Source organism: Xiphophorus couchianus, chromosome 21 (genome assembly GCF_001444195.1).
Source record: "Xiphophorus couchianus chromosome 21, X_couchianus-1.0, whole genome shotgun sequence".
Taxonomy (NCBI): Eukaryota; Metazoa; Chordata; class Actinopteri; order Cyprinodontiformes; family Poeciliidae; genus Xiphophorus; species Xiphophorus couchianus.
The window spans coordinates 22234699-22253499 of NC_040248.1; the positions used below are offsets into that span (position 1 = coordinate 22234699).

Here is an 18801-nt window from a genome sequence, read left to right on the forward strand (position 1 = left end):
ATTCAAATGGAAAACAATCTTAAAGCATGCAACCAAGGAGCTCTAAAGATTCTAAAAAGAAGCAAAAGCAGCAGCTCAAATATTACCAGATAACTTTTCAAGTTAGGATAATAAATTCACATGCCAAGTTCTTCTGGATTCTCTGGAAACCGAAGCTGTAATTATTGAACTGAGCCAAGCACTCACCAAAGGCAAGTCTGAACATGCTGTCAACCAATGAATACACAGTATGCTTGGCCTTCAACAGCTACTTTCATTTTAAACCCAACAAATTCAGAGACCTAACCATATTTTCTCACTTTTGAAAAAGGCTTATTGATATTCATTTCATGCATTCCTGAGACTTAAAGTTCCCACGATTACCTGGATGGCTTGTTCAGTAAATTACGTAAACACCTCAGCAGTGGTTAGCAGTGGTGTTTGAAAAACTAAAATTATTCCTTAAATGTGACCTATAACATGCTTGGAGGCATTCCTTCGATACTACGATCTTTGTGGTCAAAATGGACCGTCTAAATATCAGAAGATGGTTGAGTCTGAATAATTCTACCATTTGTTTGAATCAGTGTCAGTAATGTCCACCGTGAGTCCTCAACATCTGCAGTCATGTATGATTTAGATATTTCACTGTTTCAACTAAGTTGAATCAAAAATAATCCTGAAAGGCGAATGTCCAGAAATCAGTTTGTTTTGTTAAGATCAAACACAGATGAGTTCTACAGCAAGAAAATGATCCATAGTACAAAATGATGTCTAGTTTAGGGATTGATTACTTTTTCATTGGTTGTTTTGGATAACGTTTTTCCCCTAATAGATTAAATTGTTTTTTTTTCTTTAAATTTGTTTCCTCGTGTTTTCTCTGTCTCGTATTAAAATGTACTTAATGATCCTGAAGTACTGAAAAATCCTTTATATATTGCTGCATAATGCAGCAATATATAAATGCTGGAACTGTAACATTGGATTTATATGTGTGTGTATAACGATGTGTGTGTTAGATTTCCTACATCAGCTGTTTGCAGTTAAATACTGCATAGCGAACAAAGCAACAACAACAAAAACGTATCGCCGCCGAATATTTTTCTAAAAAGTCATCATTAGATTGAGTAAAGTTGACCAACATTTGACAATACTTCAAATTTAAATTAACAAAATAAAGTTATTTATACATCCTTAGCAATGTGTTCAGTTTATCTTGTCTTATGAAGAACTTTTCACATCCAAGGGCCTCCGAACGAAAAAACATACGATCCAGCTTCTTTTCAATTCTAAAAGATTTATCAACTTCACTGCCAAGTATCTGGCTGAGTACTTCCTGAAAGTCTTACCGCTAAGTTTTTTTTTTTGTCCCTCCTTATTACTGTAGGGATGCAGGGTCCTCGAGGCTTTGACGGTATTGGCTATCCAGGAAGTCAGGGAATTCAAGGAAAACCTGGACTACAAGGAGATCCCGGTAAACAGGGCATCCCTGGTCTTCCAGGAGTTTGCGATGTGTCCATGTGTTATCGGACCTACAACCACAGGCAACATTACAATAAAGGGCCGGATGTCTGAAAAACTGGTTTTAGCTCTGCATCCAGATGTTTGGAGGAAGTCATTCACTGTATCACTGCTGACTCCCTCAAAAGAGACCATGTGGGAATTATTGCACTGGAGGCAGTCGGAACCTCGTTACGTCGGAAAGGCGGTCTAAGACCATGATGTTCACCATGAAACGCAGCCAGTAGCCCAGAAGCCAAGTCTCTTCCAAACACCGTCCCGGATGACTCCTAATTCCTGAACTGAAAAGTAGGGGATGCTTTTAATCCATCGACGGAGAGACTGATATTTTGGTCAATAAAAATATCTACCTCTGCTTTTCTCTGACGATTGTTTGTCAAAATCCTCAACAGAAAAATCTTGAGTCCCTCCAGTTTTTTGCGATTCCACGACTGCAGAAATTTACTCACAATCAACAGATTCCCACATTTTTATGCCACATTTCCACACTAATGCATAATTGTGCATTTATTATAACTTTTCCAGATGCTAACTCCCACCTGCAGGTGGCAGTATTTCCTACTTCGACAGCACTGCCTCCTCAGCCTTACTTGATGCCAAGTTATAATCCGTGGTCAATATGGGCAGTAACAAAAATCAAGTTATTTAAGTTCTGTAAAGATTAAAGAAGTTTTTGTTCAATTTGCCTGCTTATTTTTTATTCATGTTTTTTATTTCTAATATTTTTCTGTTACAGATGTAAATTTTGGAAGTGGCTTAATGAGGAAAGGGCTTTCCTCATTAAAACCCTTTGTGGGGATTCTTGAGGATCCCCACAAAGTCAGTGATTTTGAATAAAAGATAAATAAGTAAAAAAATCACAAAAACAGTCATGAAATCCTGGAGGGACTGTTACCTGCTTTGTGTTTTGTTGTTTCTCTCAATATCTGATTCAGATTCATTTGGAAATGTTGTCATGGAAACCATTCAGTATTTATGTCCTGGCATTGTATCTGTATTTTCACTTTCATTGCAGCAGTCACACCCTGGTGTATTAGATGCTTGATGTTGATAACCTGAATGGAATATACTGTTATTTTTGATGAGGCAAAACATTATGACCACCTGCCCAATAGAATCCTGTCTCCCCTTTTGGTGCCAACCCAGCCCTGACCTGTCTTGGTAAGGACTCCACCAGAACCCTGCAGATGTGCTGTGGTAACTGGTGGCACCGTGTCTGTAGTTTGGCCGAGTAGGAGGTGGGGTATGTAGGAATCAGACTTGTTTTTTCAATTCATTCCTCACATGTTGGACTGGGTAGGGAGCTGAGGGATTTGGAGACCAAGTCAACAGTATCGAAACCTTCCTGAAGAATTTTGGCTTTGTGCAAGGGTGCTTTCTATGTGTATGTACTTCTATGAGCAACAAAAAAAAAATCTACTTTTGTGTATTCTGACATTTTCTGTCTGTAATTTGAACTATAACAACTCATCTGATGGTCATATCACTCGTTCGCTGCTCTTCTTTTGCTTTTGATAGATACAGACTGCTTTTGAAGATGCTATATCAAACTTACTCGATCCTATTTTCTCTGTCTTTGGCACCTTAGTGGTTCACTTGCAAACAGATGCAAGAGACAGTGTTATTCGTTTCATGTATCCATGGTTACAGAGTTGTGCCTGATTCATTAATGTGTTAATTGGAGGGCATTTCATTTGAAAAATCTAGACCACAGGTCTAGGCCAGCTCTCAGCTAATGTTATTAAAGATGTCATAAATAGTCATGTGTAACTTTGCGGCAACAATCTAAGTGGGCTTTAATTGTCTTTGTATCATCCATTCATAGTTAAAGGTATTATGTGGTTAGAAGTATTTATGTTCAGTTTTATCCTTATCCATGATTATTATTCAATCTACTAATGCTGCGTTTTGCATTGCTAGACCGTAATGGAGCTGTTTTGTTTCTGATGCATGTATTTGTGTAAATAAACAAGCAGAGGACCAAACCATGTGGTGTTAATGTTGATGTGACCAGCAAATAAGATGGCTGCAAACAAGATAAAGGGGAAAGTGTTTGACTACAGAAGATTTATATGGAGGAGTGCAGTTGAAGCTTTCAAGACCAAGAACATCATACCAACCAGCATGCCAACCAAGGTGTAGCAACTGAGTAAAAGTATTCATATTCATGGTCAAATCCTATTAGGCTACAAGGAAAAGCTGCTCAGTCAAAGGTTTGCTCAAGTTGAAGTACTGAAGTGCTTATTTCTGAAAATACTCAAGTATCCAAAAGAAAGAAAATTATATTTTCTAATAGTGCATTACTGTGTTGTTTTCTGAGTGCTTTTAAAGAACCATGTAACTTGTTGAAACCATATGACGATGTGTTGACATGTAGAATCACTCTGCTCCAAAAACTCTACACCACCTGTAAAAGCTTCAGCATAAAACTGAAATGTGAACATGTTAGTTATTTTAACACCGCCCCCCCCCCCCCGGCCCCCCTAAAGAAAAACAACAAAACAGTTCTCCCCACAAACAGCAACACCGATCTCAGTCAGGCTGTGTGTGTCCAAATGTGCAGCCTGATTGACACCGATCCACACAGACTCTGTGCAGTCAGAAGTGCATCTACGAAACACTGCAATCATTTTATGGCAATTATGACGTTACTATATGTAACATTATAATTAACATAGAAGCTTATTAACATCAAACATGGCGCTGATTAGACATATTTCCAAATCCCAGGTGTGAGCAGCGACTGTGATTGGTTCCCCTTCTTGCAAAGAGCATAGCATGTGGCCAATTGTATTTCAGTAAAGAAAAAACAGTAAAAGCAGACTGCAAAGCTACGCTGAGCCAAAAGGAATGAGGAACGCCAAGCTACCTGGAAATGTACTTGAAAGTGTCATATTTTTCTTTGAAATGTGTGTTATTACATATCTGTGACAGCCAACCACCAATACCATCCTCCTGGCTCTGATTGGTTGTTTCCAGTTAGCATGGTATGAGAAAGATAATCTGTGTAAAAATCGGTCACCTCTGCCTTTTCACAACACTGTCAGTGGTGTGAAAAACTGTGACATATAGTTTTAACATATATGTAAAAAACATAGTTTTTTTAAATAAAAGTTGCATCTTTATGTACAGTACTAGAGTAAATATACAACAGCTGGAAATGTAACACAGAGATTTATGGCCTAAATCCATTGCATCTGCAGCCCTTCACTTTTTCACATTTTGCTATGTTACATCCTTTTATTTCCAGATTGTATTTAACTAATCTCCCTCCCCACAATTCTACATGTGAATACCCCGTTTTGACAATGTGGAAACTGGAGTCTTTTGCAATGGTTTAAAGACAACAAGGCGGATGTTCTGGAGTGGCAGAATTTAAGCCCAGACTTCAACCTGATAGCTGTCAGCCGATCCCCACTCAGACTGACGGACACGGAACAGCTTCGCCAGGAAGAATGGGGGAAAATTGTGTCCAGATGTGCAGCCTGATTGAGACCGATCCACACAGACTCTGTGCAGCCAAAAGTGCATCTACAAAATACTGCAATCATTTTATGACAAATATTTTTTCTTTCTTGGTCATCCTCTGTATGATGTGTCCACATTTCTGTCAAGCTTACAAACATTCTTTGAAATAAATGAAATGATAAGCGCCGATCAAAACAATTCCCACTGTTACTTCAGGTAATGTCACACGTTCCTCAATGTGATTCTGTCTGGTATGGAGTCAGTAATAAACACGTCAAGGAAGACCACAAGTTGATAAGGTCAGACTCTTCTCTGCAAACCTTTCCGCTGCTGAGCAAAGTCTTCTCCCTGAGGATATCTTGGTAATCTTCATCTTCATCAACAGAAAAAATATTCTAACATAAGTCATGTAGGAAGATTATCTTGAGCATTTCCTTTCGTAGAATTATCAGTTAAACTGCTCAAAAACCATAGTAATGTGGTGTACCCTAGCTGCAGCTATAATTTAAAAAATTGTTATATAAGATGTTGTGTGTACAGACTGTGTCGAGCTCCGTGTTATCATGTACTGAAATCAGGCAGAGGCATGTACACAGAAACTAAGTTGAAACTTCTGTTCTTTGGGTGACACAAGTCGCTTAGTATCAGACGGACTTTCACAATCATAGCCTGAAGCTTCTTGGTCGGATCAGTGGTGAGAAAAGTAATTTTTGCTTTTGAATATTGCCCTTATTTCTTAAATACATGCATTTCTTGCTCTATTTTCTATTTACTTACTGTAACATGGTTTTTAAAATGATGATTATCAAGTCTCAACACATGGCATGAAACTGTGTATTCTGTTTTTGACAGATTTTGCTCAAAGATGACAAACATCAGTTATGTTACCAGCAGAGTCCCAGAAGAGCAGATTGAACTGTGTACCAGGGATGATGATAACAAACTGGGAGCAAGTCTGTCTTACATTTACTACTTCATGTTTGTCTTCAGTTTTATCACCAACCTGCTGGTTCTGGTTATTATCTACCGGTGAGTAAACCACCAAATTGTTTAAAAAATGCAGGCATATATATATGTATAAATGTTATGCTCATATAGACTCATTGTAGATGAATGTGCTAGCTCAAGGTCTTGCATGAATCCCTTGTTGTTCAAGTTATTTTCTGCTTAGATTTCATGTACCTTGATTTCATGTGCTTTCATGGCCTAAGCCTCTACTCTAACAATATCTGCACCAAGGAAGACTCAAAGTGGAGGAGCTGCGTCTCTACGCTGACCCCTGCCCTGGTGACTGAGCTTTTCACCCTTATGCTAAGGGAGTAAACTCATTTTGGCCACTTGCATCTGCGATCTCGTTCTTTCAATTCCTACCCATAGCTTGTGACCATAGATGAGAGTAGGAATGTAGATCCACTGGTAGATTGTGATACATTTTCACCACAACAGACAGGTACGGTACAACACCTGTATCACTGCAGATGCAGCCCCAATCTGCCTATCGATCCCCATTTTTCCCTAACCTGGGAACGAGACCCGAAAATACTTAAACTCCTCCACTTGGGGCAGGACCTTGTCCCCGACCTAGAGAACTCATTCTGCACTTTTCTGGCTCAAAACCATGAGCCAGATTGGGAGGAACTGATCTTCACCCTGGTCTCTTCACACACTGCTGCTCCACATCATCTGCAGAAAGCAGAGACCCAAGCCTGAGGCGCCTAAAAACAGAACCCCCCCTCACCCCCCCAACACCCTGCTGCTCCTAGAAAGTCTGTTTGTAACAGTGATGAACAGATTCGGTGAGAAAGGGCAAACACAAACAGTTTGGAATCTAATTGCTGCCAACTAGAAATCAAACACACTCTTTCTCACACAAATACACACACACACAGAGCACCAAGTGAATTAAAATCCTTCAATGCTCACATACACTCTGAACAATCATTTCACTTTGCGAGACCTGATGCTACTAGTTGACAGTCATATTTATACAATCTCTTATTTTCTCTCATTTTTATTTATTTGTCATTATTCTATAGAAACAAGCTTTTACATCAGCTTAAGAGTTTTTCTTGTTTTATCAAAAAAAGTCAAACTGTGTTGTTCGTGATTGATTCATAAAAGCAGCACAAAGGGCAAGGGGGTAATACGTTTTTATAAAAACCAAACAGTACAACAAAGCAGCACAAACCAGACGACAGGATTATAAACGTTTTGTTGGCCTTTATAAAAGCCAACAAAATGCAGTGAAATGTCTCAGTTCTTCCCTGATAAGGATTATCTTGAAAATCTTTTTTTTATTTACACAAATGTAAATAACCCAACTCAGCAAATACTGAAATCCTTTTTTTTTTATCTCACATCCAGTTATGAAGAAGCACTCTGACAGAAAAAAAATGAGCTGATTTTTACATTAACTCAAAGCTCGTATTATGAAATCCTCAAACAATTTCACAAACTCAACAGTGGGTAAAATAAGTGTTGAGCGCTGTATTGTTTTCACCATTTAAACATTTGCAAAGGAGGAGACCAACACAAAGTTCACACCAGACAATGGGAACAACCCCAGCATTCCACGACAAATTAATATTCAACACAAATTATGAATAAAACATTGGAATAACAGGAAATATTCCTCAAGGAATCTCCTATCATGAACATTTATCATGTGTGACATGATACATGTCACACATGATAAATGTGGGGGTTTGTTTTGCAACTGGAGATGTATTGCTCAGAGGCATTGCGACAGGAAGGACATCCTCTGTAAGATATCTGCCATGTCCATGCGCAACCCCATGGTGGGCAGCAGTGACGCATTGAAGACAAAAACAGAGCATGTTGCCCTGTTCTGACAATGTCTTAGCAACTATTCGTTTTATTTGATTCTAACATACAGAAGCTCATTTATCGTTTAAGAAAATTATTGTCAGACATTTAAACCATTCAAATATAATCAAGGTTGTTGTTTCTTCCAACATTTGGACATGTAAATAATCCAGTTTAGGAGTTGTACTTGAAGGCACCACTAGAGTTCAACTAGTGGGAAAACATTGTGATGTCTGACCCCTCCTCACCAGTGCATTGGATGTCTGCCGTTCCTCCAGTAACTGGCTGAAGGTCACTGGTGATGTTTACGCTTGAGCAATGGAGTTCAGCTTAGAGAAAGCTATTCATTGTATCAACATCATCTGTAAACCATTATGTTTTAAGCTTTGGTTTAAGAATCTTTAGAATACAAGCTCCAGGAATATGTGAGAACCTCTCTAAGAGAGACTTTAAGAGCCAAACAAACTGTAATGTGCATTAATACAAACAGAGGAAACTATTTTAGCGCTGCTGCTGAAGCTAGCACCCACAGTCTTCCTTATTTCCCCTCTTGGGGGTACAGCCAATCAAAGTCAAGGAAAGTAAAAAGCTGCTCCTCAATTGGCTGCTTTGCATATGCCAGACAATAGCATGTCCAGTAGCATTGTGTCCAGGTTTTTTAGCTTCCCAAACTGCATTTTATTTGAATATCTTAAATGAAAAACAGCTGTGACTAAAAGGATTCCCATTAATTTGGAGTTTTGTTCCATAGAAAAATCCACAAATAGGTGATTGTGTGAATAACACGTGGGGGTCCACTGTAGCAGATGTTAGTTATGGTGAATGCTTTGTTTTGGTGTTGCTTTTTAAAGGTTCAGGGTGGAACAGTGTTTTTTGTTCAAAATGTTGATAAAACTGCATGTGTGAAGGTTTAAAACTACAACATGTTTGGTTCATGTGCGTCCCAAACTGAAATACCCAGACTGAAAATATTCGGTATGAATACCTGCACCATTAAACCCCTTATTATCATCCAACTCTGCTTTTGACCTCTCTATAATGTTCTCCCTGACCTGTCTGCCATGTTCCATGGCCTTCATGATGCTGTTTATTCACTCATCTTCTCTATTGGACCTCTGAGGCCTTCACAGAGCGTAATTTATATTTGATTAAACCAGTGGTTCCAAAAGTGTGGGGCGTGGCCCCTGGAGTGTGTGTGTGTGTGGGGGGGGGGGCAGTGCCATTGCAGGGGGGGCATGGGAAGCGGTATGGATGAACCCCCACCCCCTCCAAAAAAAAAAACAGTTACACAAAAGTGTTTCACTGTAGTGTGTTTTGTTGCAACCTGAAGTGTGAAATAAATTTTAGTGGAGTTTGAAAACAAAATATGTGCACAGGTTTATGTCTGGTTGAACGATGTGTGTGCCCAGTTGATTTTTTGTTTCTTTTTTGGGGTTAGATTTTATGTTATATTATGTTTATATTAATACATGTTATAAGATATTTATGGCAGATTATGATATCTTAGCTAATGTCAAGTTGTCATAACAAAGACATTGAAATAAAGACATCTTTGCATTAAAAGTGTCATTACTTTTACTTTACTGATTTATACTTAATAACAACAGTCAAATGTTCATGAAGACGCCTTCATATTTATGACAGTGTCACGCCCGTCTTATGCACACCCCTTCAAATAAAGACTTGGCACCACTCTTTTGTAAAGGTTGTGTGTATACCATGGTTTTACAAAGGTACTGTTGGTGAACTACTAAAGTTTTCCATTATACCATTCCTATGCTTTAAAGTAATGTAATAGTAGAGAAAGTTGCAGAAGCAGCTCAGTTTCCTCCATTTGTAAGGAGAAGTTTATTTTTACCCTTGCCTCTCCCAGTTTTTTTTTTGTAAGTTCACGGTGTGGAAGCTAAAGGACTGCTATGAAAGGACAGTTAGCATGTTGGGAGGTAGATGATCAGTCCAGGCTAGATAATGAGTATTGTTAAAGGTTGCAATGCTGAGAAAACTCATGTTGGGTTTTAATCTTTGAAGATTAAAACCTTCAAAGTGGGATTCTAAAGATCCATCTGGCCGAAGCTGAGACTTGGAAAACCGCTGCCATGTCCAACGTACTGCAGAAGCTTGTTGGAGAGGCTACTGCCCTAAGTTGACTCATAGGTCCAAAAGAGCCATCCAGCTGCTCCAGCAACTAAACTGTTATTTTAAGATTGGCCCCCAGGATATTGCTTAAATCTACTTTGAGACAAACTTCTATTTTTGTCGGGGCTCTGACAGAGTTAATAGAATAAAACGATTTAATCAACATACAGTACATACCTTTTAATATGCTGGTATAATGTTAAAAGTAAAAAAAAAAAAGAAATTTCTGGCTAATACTCTCACAAGTCTTATTTGAAGAACCTTTCACAGACTTGCATAAAATTAAAACCACAGATAATAATTTGTGCTCTGACTGTTGGAGAATTTATGTTTACACCAAAATAATACTTTACCATCGTCCCTCCAGGTTTGAGAAGCTGTACACTGTGATCAACATCTTGCTGCTGAACCTGGTGGCATCCTCCCTGATCTTAATGAGCAGCCTTCCCTTCCAGGCCATCTACATGCAGAAATCTGAATGGATTTTTGGCTCAGCTATGTGCAAGATCGTCTTCAGTGTCTACTACCTGGGTTTTTACAGTTCTGTTTTCTTTTTAACTCTGCTAACATTTGACCGTTACCTTGTTTTTGTACATTTTATGCCCGTAGTACATGTAAGGAGTCGACGCAATGCTATCATTTCCAGTGCAGTGGTGTGGGTGATCAGTGGTTTGGCTTGCATTAGGCCCATGATCCTCCATGGCACCTATAGGCATTGGGGCACTGAGCACTGTGAGGAGTTTGCTCATATTGATGGTATGAATGTAGAGAAGCTCAAAAAATCTGGATTTTATATTCAGCTTTGTGTCTTCTTGATCCTCCCTCTGGCTATTATCATATTTTGTTATACTAGGATTGTGATTACTGTCAAAAAGTCCCGATCGGCTTCTAAATTCCATGCAGTCAGGGTGATATTTATGATCGTAGTGTTGTTCTTCATCTGCTGGATCCCTTTTAACATTGTAGAACTGCTGCATTATGAATATGAGTCTGTTTTGAGCTGTGAAGCTAAAAAGAAACTCGGTTACGCTCTTCATGTCACCCGCAACATGGCGTACATTTACTTCTGCATCAGTCCAATGTTTTATACATTTATGGAAAGGAAATTCCAGGAGCACTTCAAACAGCTGCTGGTGAAATGTTTCCCAGGCTTAAAGAAGCACATTTTGGTCAACAAAGACAACACAACAGCAATTCCCACGGTAGGAACTGAATTCAGTGATGGGAAGCAAAGCGAGTCTTTCTTAAACACTCCTGAAAACGCTCTGAAAACTCTCGTTTCCACCGAGTCAACGGAGGGAGTAAACACGGGGGGAAGGCTTTCGTGCTAAAAACCACTGCGTGATCGTTACATGCAAGAAAAAGTTTCATGGTTTTTGCATTTTATTTTGACATAGTAAGCAGCTCAATAAATTCATTAAATAGAGCAATGGTTGTCAGACTGTTCAGACTGAAAGCACCTTTAAAGGAATAAAACTGCAGGAGAACAAAGACATTGTTCAATTCGATATTCCTTTGAATTTCCTTATTTTTCCTTTTTTCTCATTTTGTATGAAGAAAGAAGCATCCCTTTTTATTACTTTGTTCTGTGTTTCTTTTAAAATAAGGAAGCACTAAACTACTTCAAAAGTTCAAGTCAAAAAATTTAATAATCATTTAATCATTATGATGTAAATTTGTACAAAAGCTTTGCATTTTGTAGGAATTGCTTGGCCTGAAATTCAGATGGAATTAATGCTATGAGTATAAGATCAATACTGATATTATAGGATTAGTAGTATTAGTTTCACTTTTATATTTCAACTTTTCCATGATCACATGCTAGGTTTTGATACGGTGCCTTATGCATTGCAACATAGGTGATGTTAGCAGTTTGTTTTGAACAGATGTGTCATTTTTAAATGAGATCTTGTGTCAGCTTCCCAAACTACGTTTTCTTGCAAATGTTTTAGATATGGACTCCAAAAACAGTCTGATAACAGGTGAATTTTCCTCCAAAGAATTTGGAGTAACGTTCCTCAGAAAAGTCCGGAGACATTTCCAGTCACTGCGGCTAAAATACTGTGGGTTTGGTCCAGTGATGAATCATTAGATCTGGTCCTAAATATTTTGTTGAACAGTGACAACATGCCATTTCAAATCCTGTGATTGTGCATGCTTTCTTCCAAAACCTTTTAAGGGTCGGTTTGGGCAGTTATGTGTTAGCATGAGTTGTCCAGGGTGCTGGGAAACAGCAAAGATATTGATCGGAATACCAAATTCAGTATCAGATTCAGAAAAGTTAAAACTGTTATGTGGGCGTGTGTGTGGGCATGTGTGTGTTGCTCAACACCAACATCTGTGGTTTATGAGAGGAGCAGATGTTGCTGGGGGTTTATTGCACAATGTTAGCTTGCAGTGTCAGTATTTTGTGGCTTAGAAGGTATCTTGTAAAAATGCTAACCAAAGCTATAACAAAAGATCATCTTTATTTTCATTTTTAAATATTGAACAGCTTTTGCAAATTAAAGACACACCAGCCTCTCCTCCCGCCATCAAAGAAGACTGAAGTCAGCACCATTCTTACTGCAGAATCAGACACACAAGAAGAAATCAAGCAAAGCTGACTGAGTTTTCAAGCAGATTAAACACAAATGAGCGAAAAACTGTCAGAGTTGACATGTTTATGCTGTAAACCTGCTGCAGTTATAACTTATGTTTGGTTTTATATGCATATTTTCCTTAAGTTTCTTTTTTCCTGTGATGTCAGGGCAATTTAAGTCTCAGTTTAGGGTTACCAGGATTACTTTACTGCACAAAATGACATGTAATTTAGAGTATTACTCTGCAGATAGTATTACTGTATACCCTGATATTATTCAATCAAAGCCTACTAGTGTATATATGTACATAACAGTATATAATTGGATACCACCCTGCGTGTATTTGTTTTTGTTTTTTACTGTTGGAATATTGGTTGCAGAGAATCTGGAGTTTGTTCTCAGTTGTTTTTTATGTTTTAATTCTGTTTTTTTTCTTTGACATCTAGAAGTAAGATTGATCCAGCACCATAAAAAGCCACATGATAATAATTTGTCATTATATTCTTCATGTTCATATGTTCATATGTTTTGCTATTGCACAATAAATGTATTGCTTTAAAAAATAAGTGCTGTGTTTCATCTTACATGTTATTACTGAAATGAATCATTTATGCTGACCAAATACTGGGCTTATGAACAGAGTCAGGCTGCTCAGTCCTTTACCAAAATAACCTGTCCATCACTTTATTCTTTTATAGACTAACAGGGGGATCAATTTAATTAACTGATTAATTTAAATGAAAAAAGAAAATTCAAAGGTAAAATGTGTTCATATCTATTGCTGCTAAACTTGCTTCTTGTTGAAGAGGATTTTTCTCTCTCTCCACCCATGAATGCAATTCCTGTGTACACTAACTGCTTTTAGTTCAACAAGCTGAACTGAGAATCCACCTGGTGTCAACCAGGAACCAGGAGCCGATCATCTACAGATGAGGGACTGTGAGGAGGAAACAAAAGGCAGAATTTATTTCTACTGCAGAATCCAGCAAAGAGAACTGAAAAGACCTGATTACAACACAGCAGCTGCGTTTCCATTACAAATATGCATGAAACATTGTCGATATTCTGCTAATGTAAAAAAACAAAAACAAAACTATTTTGCAATTGCAGTGTTTCCATTGAATAAGACATTAGTAACACAATTAAAATCAAGCATGAATAAGCTTGTTCATCCAATAAGTCATCAAAAATTATGCGGCACCACCATCCTCTAACTGCTTCCTGTTGTCGTCTTCTTCATGGTTTCCTCGAGTGGCAACATTCAGTTGTTGATCATCTTGTGATTTGAAAAGTGTTTCCATTGCAGTTTTGTGGAATAAACCAATTTAATAACAAATGAAAAAGCGTCTTATCCTAGTACAAAAGCTTTTCATTGAAAAACAATTTTTTTTTTCCAAAATTGCATTTTTTCCAAAATGCAATTTTTTCTCCATTAAGCAAATTTATTTTGATTTCACTTTGCACCATTTTAAGGTCAATGGAAATGCAGCCAGTCTGAGTCAACCAGGAATCCGCTGTTCCTTCAAACTCCTCTTGATTGTTGCCTACTTAGGAACAGCTAGAAGGCCAGGGAGGAAACACACACACGCACACGCCCACATGCACCGAACCCCTGAGGACATAACAGCTGCAGCGTAATCACAGAGGAGAGGCCGTCAAATCTTTCTACTCTGCACGTCGTGTCGCTGATTCCCTTTACAGCGCAATAAATCAGGAAAAGCATTCTAACGCAGCTTCTTTGTCAGATTATAAGCACCTTTTGAGAACAACAACTCTGACCATAGTATTCAATTTTGAGGAGGAGCCACATGATAATAATTTGTCTTTAATCTCCTCCTCTTTCCACTGACTATCCTTGAATCAGAACTAAGATTCTTTTCATAAGCAAGGCTGCAGAATTTTCAAAGAACACGATATGTAACAATCAACATCTCTAAGTGAACTTAAGCTACAGCTCCTGCCTGTGGACGATGGAGCTAAGGAGTTTTTTCATGACTCATGTAGAAAGCACACATCTCCTGAAAAACACTGGCAACAGTAATATGGGTGAGTCACCTTTCCTTTGAATGATTTTAATGTTTTAACAATAGACATGTCATTTTAGCTATAAAAATACTGTTATTATTGCCATATCAATTGCTTTAGCTTTCAGAGTTTCCCCCTGTGTCTCATAAGCATGGCGGGCTGCCAGGCTGTACTTGAGTCCCGGTCGGGATAAGCGTAAGTGTGTTTATTTATTTTAAATACGTTTTTTAATACACTAGGGTTAGGGGGTTAGGGTTGGGCAGCACAGACAGGTTAAGCTTGGTTTATAGTTGAGGCTCTGAACTTGGTGCGGCAGCTTTCACTCAAAATGTTTTGTTTGGAAGACGTTCTTGCAGAGCAGGTTCTCCTCCACCGGCTTTGATCTGATCCCTTTATGAAGGGTGTGTTTTGGGACACACACACCAACATACTCGTCAATTATCAAGGCAGGTTAGAGTTGCGAGGTTCATGCTGAGCATTCAGTGAGACTGATATCAGTGCATACAACTCTGTGAACAAAGAATCACGTGTGGCGTGTGTGTTTACATCTCACACACCCTCACTCAATGTGTGTTCTGGCATGCCCTAGACTGTCTGCACTTGCAACTTGACAGTTAAAATAAATGAACAACACCAGTCAGTCACAGACAGGTCTCTGTCATCCAGAGTTTGGTCATCCTGCATTCGCTTAGAAAAAAAAACCAACCAGCAACAAAACACTGCACCGAGCTTCAGACATTACTAAGCAAAACAGCAGGATTTAGGTCAACATAAGGAAACTTAGTGCAATAAATAGTAGAATTTTGTACCATCAGATAAGCATTCCAATGTCATTATTCCATGTCCATTTTAGATAAGATTTCTTATCAAAGTTATTTTTCTTTTAAATGTGACCAACACTACTAAGTAGCTTACTTTAAGATCCAATGACAGATTACTTTATTAGGATATAACTGAAGTGCAAACATTTCTTGTCATTTCTTATCTTAATTACCTTGTGTTTACCATTTTTGTGACTTTATAGTTTGTAATAAATATATTGTTAACATAATTATCTGGTTATAGAGTCTAGAAGCTGCTGGAAGGAAGGATCTATGATAACACTCCTTTGTGCATTTAGGAGGTAACAGTTTGTCTGTAACCGCATTTCTATTACAAATGTATGAAAACATGGTCAATATTCTGCTAATATTTTCCAATTCTGGGACCCCCCCCCCCTCCCGAATTTTACAATTGTTCAAGTGTTTCCAGTAAATAAGAAATGCAATTAAAATGACACAAAAAACCTGAAGCTCCATCCTCTGCCCACCACTTTCTGTTGTCTTAGTCTTTTATGCCAGTAGCAGCGTCTGGTTTTTGATCATGTGACTCATGTGATGCTAGAAAATACACCGACTTCAAAGTGGCTGGAAAGAAAAAAAAACAACTCATTTTAGCACAAAAACTTTTTAATGAAACAAAACACAAGTTTTTTCAAAATTGGGACTTTTCCGTTGAGCAAATTTATTTTTGTACTTCCAATTTGCAAATTTTTGAGGCCAATGGAAACACAGTAAAGTTCAGCAACAGGTTCATGCATCATGTGGGGCACATTGTCCAACAGTGATGTTGTTTTAGCTTGAATTCTTCTGTCTCCCTCCACCTGAAATGTGTTGGGGGGTCACCCTGGAGCGGGCCTACCCGATGTGCTAACTAACCATTTCCTGTTGGCTGTAATTAAGCTGCTGCTCTAATAGGCTGCACTCTGAGTCTAGAAAAGACCTTGAGGAGCGCCAGCTGCACTCTGAAAGATCTCAATTTGAAAGACGCTGGATGTGAAGTCATTAGGTGTAGCAGCGTTGACAGTATCACATTGTTTTCATGGATATTGTTAAGTGAATATTGTTGAATTCAATCACACAGGATTATGAGTGGGTTTTCTGTTTCATTGTCAGCAACATTTTTATTGCTTTAATGGTTTCTATGATGGTTTTCATACTTAAAGATGATGAAGTGTTGGGCAGGAATTTCCTGTTCCTGTTTTTCCAAGTGTTCCGTGTGATGTCAGGAAAACAAGAGCTTGCAACCATTATGCTCATTAACAGTAAACTTCCCAAATGACCCAGTAATGTTGCTAAGTGATGTCTGCCCAATTTTAGTCAGAGAATGCTCTTTGTGTGTATGCTGTATGTTTGTGAGACTTCTTACTCCACAAGGATTAACCAAAACTCCCAACGGTTGAGATCTGGTGGGACTGCTGGTAATGGGGAGAAATTCACAACACTGCTGAGAAATTCACTTAGGGGTCTATGCCGGTTATGAAATAAGCCCTCATCAATGTTTGATGTAAACAGCTGCTTTATGTCTTTAAAATGACTAGATGGCATGTCATAAAACAGAGCAAACACAAGCAGAATGCAACATTTACAATTGGATGTTTTACCTGTTCTTCATGTGTAAAAGTCCATCTGATTGGTTGTAGGTTCTTTAGAATTAATATCAGAATCTGTTACAAGTCTTTCCCCCATTATAGTCTTAGCTAAAACTAGTTATAATCAGTTATTGATGTTTAGAATGAGTCTAGCCGTCGATTATTGAACTTTTAATGTACCTGTGCTGGTGCCCATCTCCCTCAGGCAAATCCATTTGACAAAACAATAAGGTCACATATTAGAAGAGAAAATACATCAATGCTTAAGATTTAATGGGACAGCTAAACTCTAAAAATATATGTGTTGTGCATGTCTTTGTAAATATTTTTGTGGAGGAATAAATTTGAAAACAACAAAAGGGCAAATAACAATAATAAATTCACATCTGTCAAAACTTAAAAGAAAACTAGAGTGACTCTAGAAAAAAAAAAAAAAACAAGAATAATGTGCCAGAGATACTGTTTTTATTCTGCTGCATTTTAACTTTTAATGGCAAATTAAAATGTTTGCTAAATTATTTATTGCTGGAGTAATTCATTTAGGAGGCTATTGATTTCTGAATCTATCTTTGATGATAACAGCATTGGTGCTCTGTACAAAAATGCCCCAAGCAATTTTCTAATGGAAGCTGATCTCTCTGCAGCTGTTTCCATATCTCCTTATTGTCATGTCATTACAGTTTTTTTCTCAAGCATAACAGACTCGGACAAGTTCACAGACACTTCAGTCTAACTGCCTTCATTTTGGTACCAGAGCTCTGTTAGACTCAGAGAGACTTTCAGAGTCACTGCCTGAAGCTGCTGTCAAACACGAGGTAAGAAAACTCATTCTGGATTTGGATTTTATCTTACATACAGTGGTGTTTTAGATTAGGTCTGCTTTTTGTAGATTACCATAAAATATTGTAAAACCTGTGTTTTAACTGACAACATGACACTGTGTATTCTGCTTTTAACAGATTTTGCACAAAGATGACACCAACAAACTCCAGTTATGGTTCCACAGATGAGCAGATTGAACTGTGTACCAGGGATGATGATAACAAAGTGCGAGCAAATCTGTCTTACATTTACTACTTCATGTTTGTCTTCAGTTTTATCACCAACCTGCTGGTTCTGGTTATCATCCACCGGTGAGTAAAGCACCAAATTAAAACGAGTTGAATCAAACACTACTGTAAAAACCTTAGAAGGAAAATAATTAAATTAAATGAATGTTAGATCTCCCTGTTTGGTTGCATTTCTTGCTTTCAATTGAAATAAGTTTTCATTTTGAATGGAACCACTTGTGGTGCAAAGAGAAGCATGCTTCCTTTAAGGCACACAAAGTTTATAGGAAATATTTTATATGTCAATTCAAACTTTTATCATAATTTCTTGCCTAAATATCAAACATTTAAATTGAGTAAAAAGTAGGACTGTCAACGTTGATGTGCCAACACGTGCGATTAAGCTGAAAATTTTAACTCGTTACATTACATGACTCAGATTAATCAAACGACTATTTTGACTGAAAAGCTTATAGTTCACAGCAGCGTGTTACAGGCTCGACACACTGAGTGAAAAGCAAACATTTTCTGCGAGAGCAGACAGCAACAAAAGTTGAAAACTTTTCAACTCTTTTGTTGCGTTGCTGCATGCACAGCTACGTGTAAGCTCACAATCTTACGAGCACAAATTACTCCTGTCGCTCAGCTGGGTGAGGACTTACCACTGGCGCCTCATCACACAATTTCTTAGGAAATGAATGGAGACGGATATTTCTAAATTAACGTTTAAAACCAAAATGACTTCCTTTGGACACACAGTGTTTCTCAATTATTTTCTGTCATGCACCCCCTAGGGATCATAATT

General features: G+C 38.1%; 3 protein-coding genes across 6 annotated transcripts in view; all 3 read left to right on the forward strand.

Annotated features, from left to right (window-relative positions):
• LOC114137111 (collagen alpha-1(XXI) chain-like) overlaps window positions 1–3488 on the forward strand; it is a 59368-nt gene extending 55880 nt beyond the window's left edge. The window contains exon 32 of the mRNA XM_028005639.1: window positions 1367–3488. Within this exon, the coding sequence (XP_027861440.1) occupies window positions 1367–1554 (188 nt within the window). The 3' untranslated portion in view covers window positions 1555–3488. The remainder of the gene's footprint in view (window positions 1–1366) is intronic.
• Window positions 3489–5561: 2073 nt separating this feature from the next.
• LOC114136712 (C-C chemokine receptor type 3-like) lies at window positions 5562–13078 on the forward strand. Of its 2 annotated transcripts, none has more exons than XM_028004913.1 (3): window positions 5562–5662; window positions 5821–5997; window positions 10298–13078. In XM_028004913.1, the coding sequence occupies exons 2-3, from the start codon at window positions 5834–5836 to the stop codon at window positions 11259–11261; spliced, it is 1128 nt and encodes a 375-aa protein (XP_027860714.1). In that variant the 5' UTR covers window positions 5562–5662; window positions 5821–5833; the 3' UTR covers window positions 11262–13078. The 2 variants fall into 2 exon arrangements, with proteins under 2 accessions (XP_027860714.1, XP_027860715.1); XM_028004914.1 differs by having other exon boundaries at window positions 5602–5671.
• Window positions 13079–14362: 1284 nt separating this feature from the next.
• Window positions 14363–18801, forward strand: part of LOC114136715 (C-C chemokine receptor type 3-like) — a 34368-nt gene continuing 29929 nt past the window's right edge. For 2 of the 3 annotated variants that reach the window (XM_028004916.1, XM_028004917.1), the window contains exons 1-2: window positions 14363–14558; window positions 14658–14732. Coding sequence is in view for 1 of the 3 variants with exons in the window: in XM_028004918.1 (XP_027860719.1) it covers window positions 17920–18080 (161 nt within the window). In the remaining 2 variants the exon portion in view is untranslated. Of the gene's footprint in view, window positions 14559–14657; window positions 14733–17627; window positions 17763–17906; window positions 18081–18801 lie in introns of all 3 variants that reach the window. The other variant, XM_028004918.1, reaches the window with a different exon arrangement.

What these genes read in the sequence shown, in the direction of transcription:
- LOC114136712 (XM_028004913.1), top strand. Translation starts at nt 5,834, where the DNA reads ATGACAAACATCAGTTATGTTACCAGCAGAGTCCCAGAAGAGCAGATT. An exon ending in GTTCTGGTTATTATCTACCG is followed by an intron (nt 5,998 to 10,297) that starts GTGAGTAAACCA and finishes TCGTCCCTCCAG; the next exon opens with GTTTGAGAAGCTGTACACTG.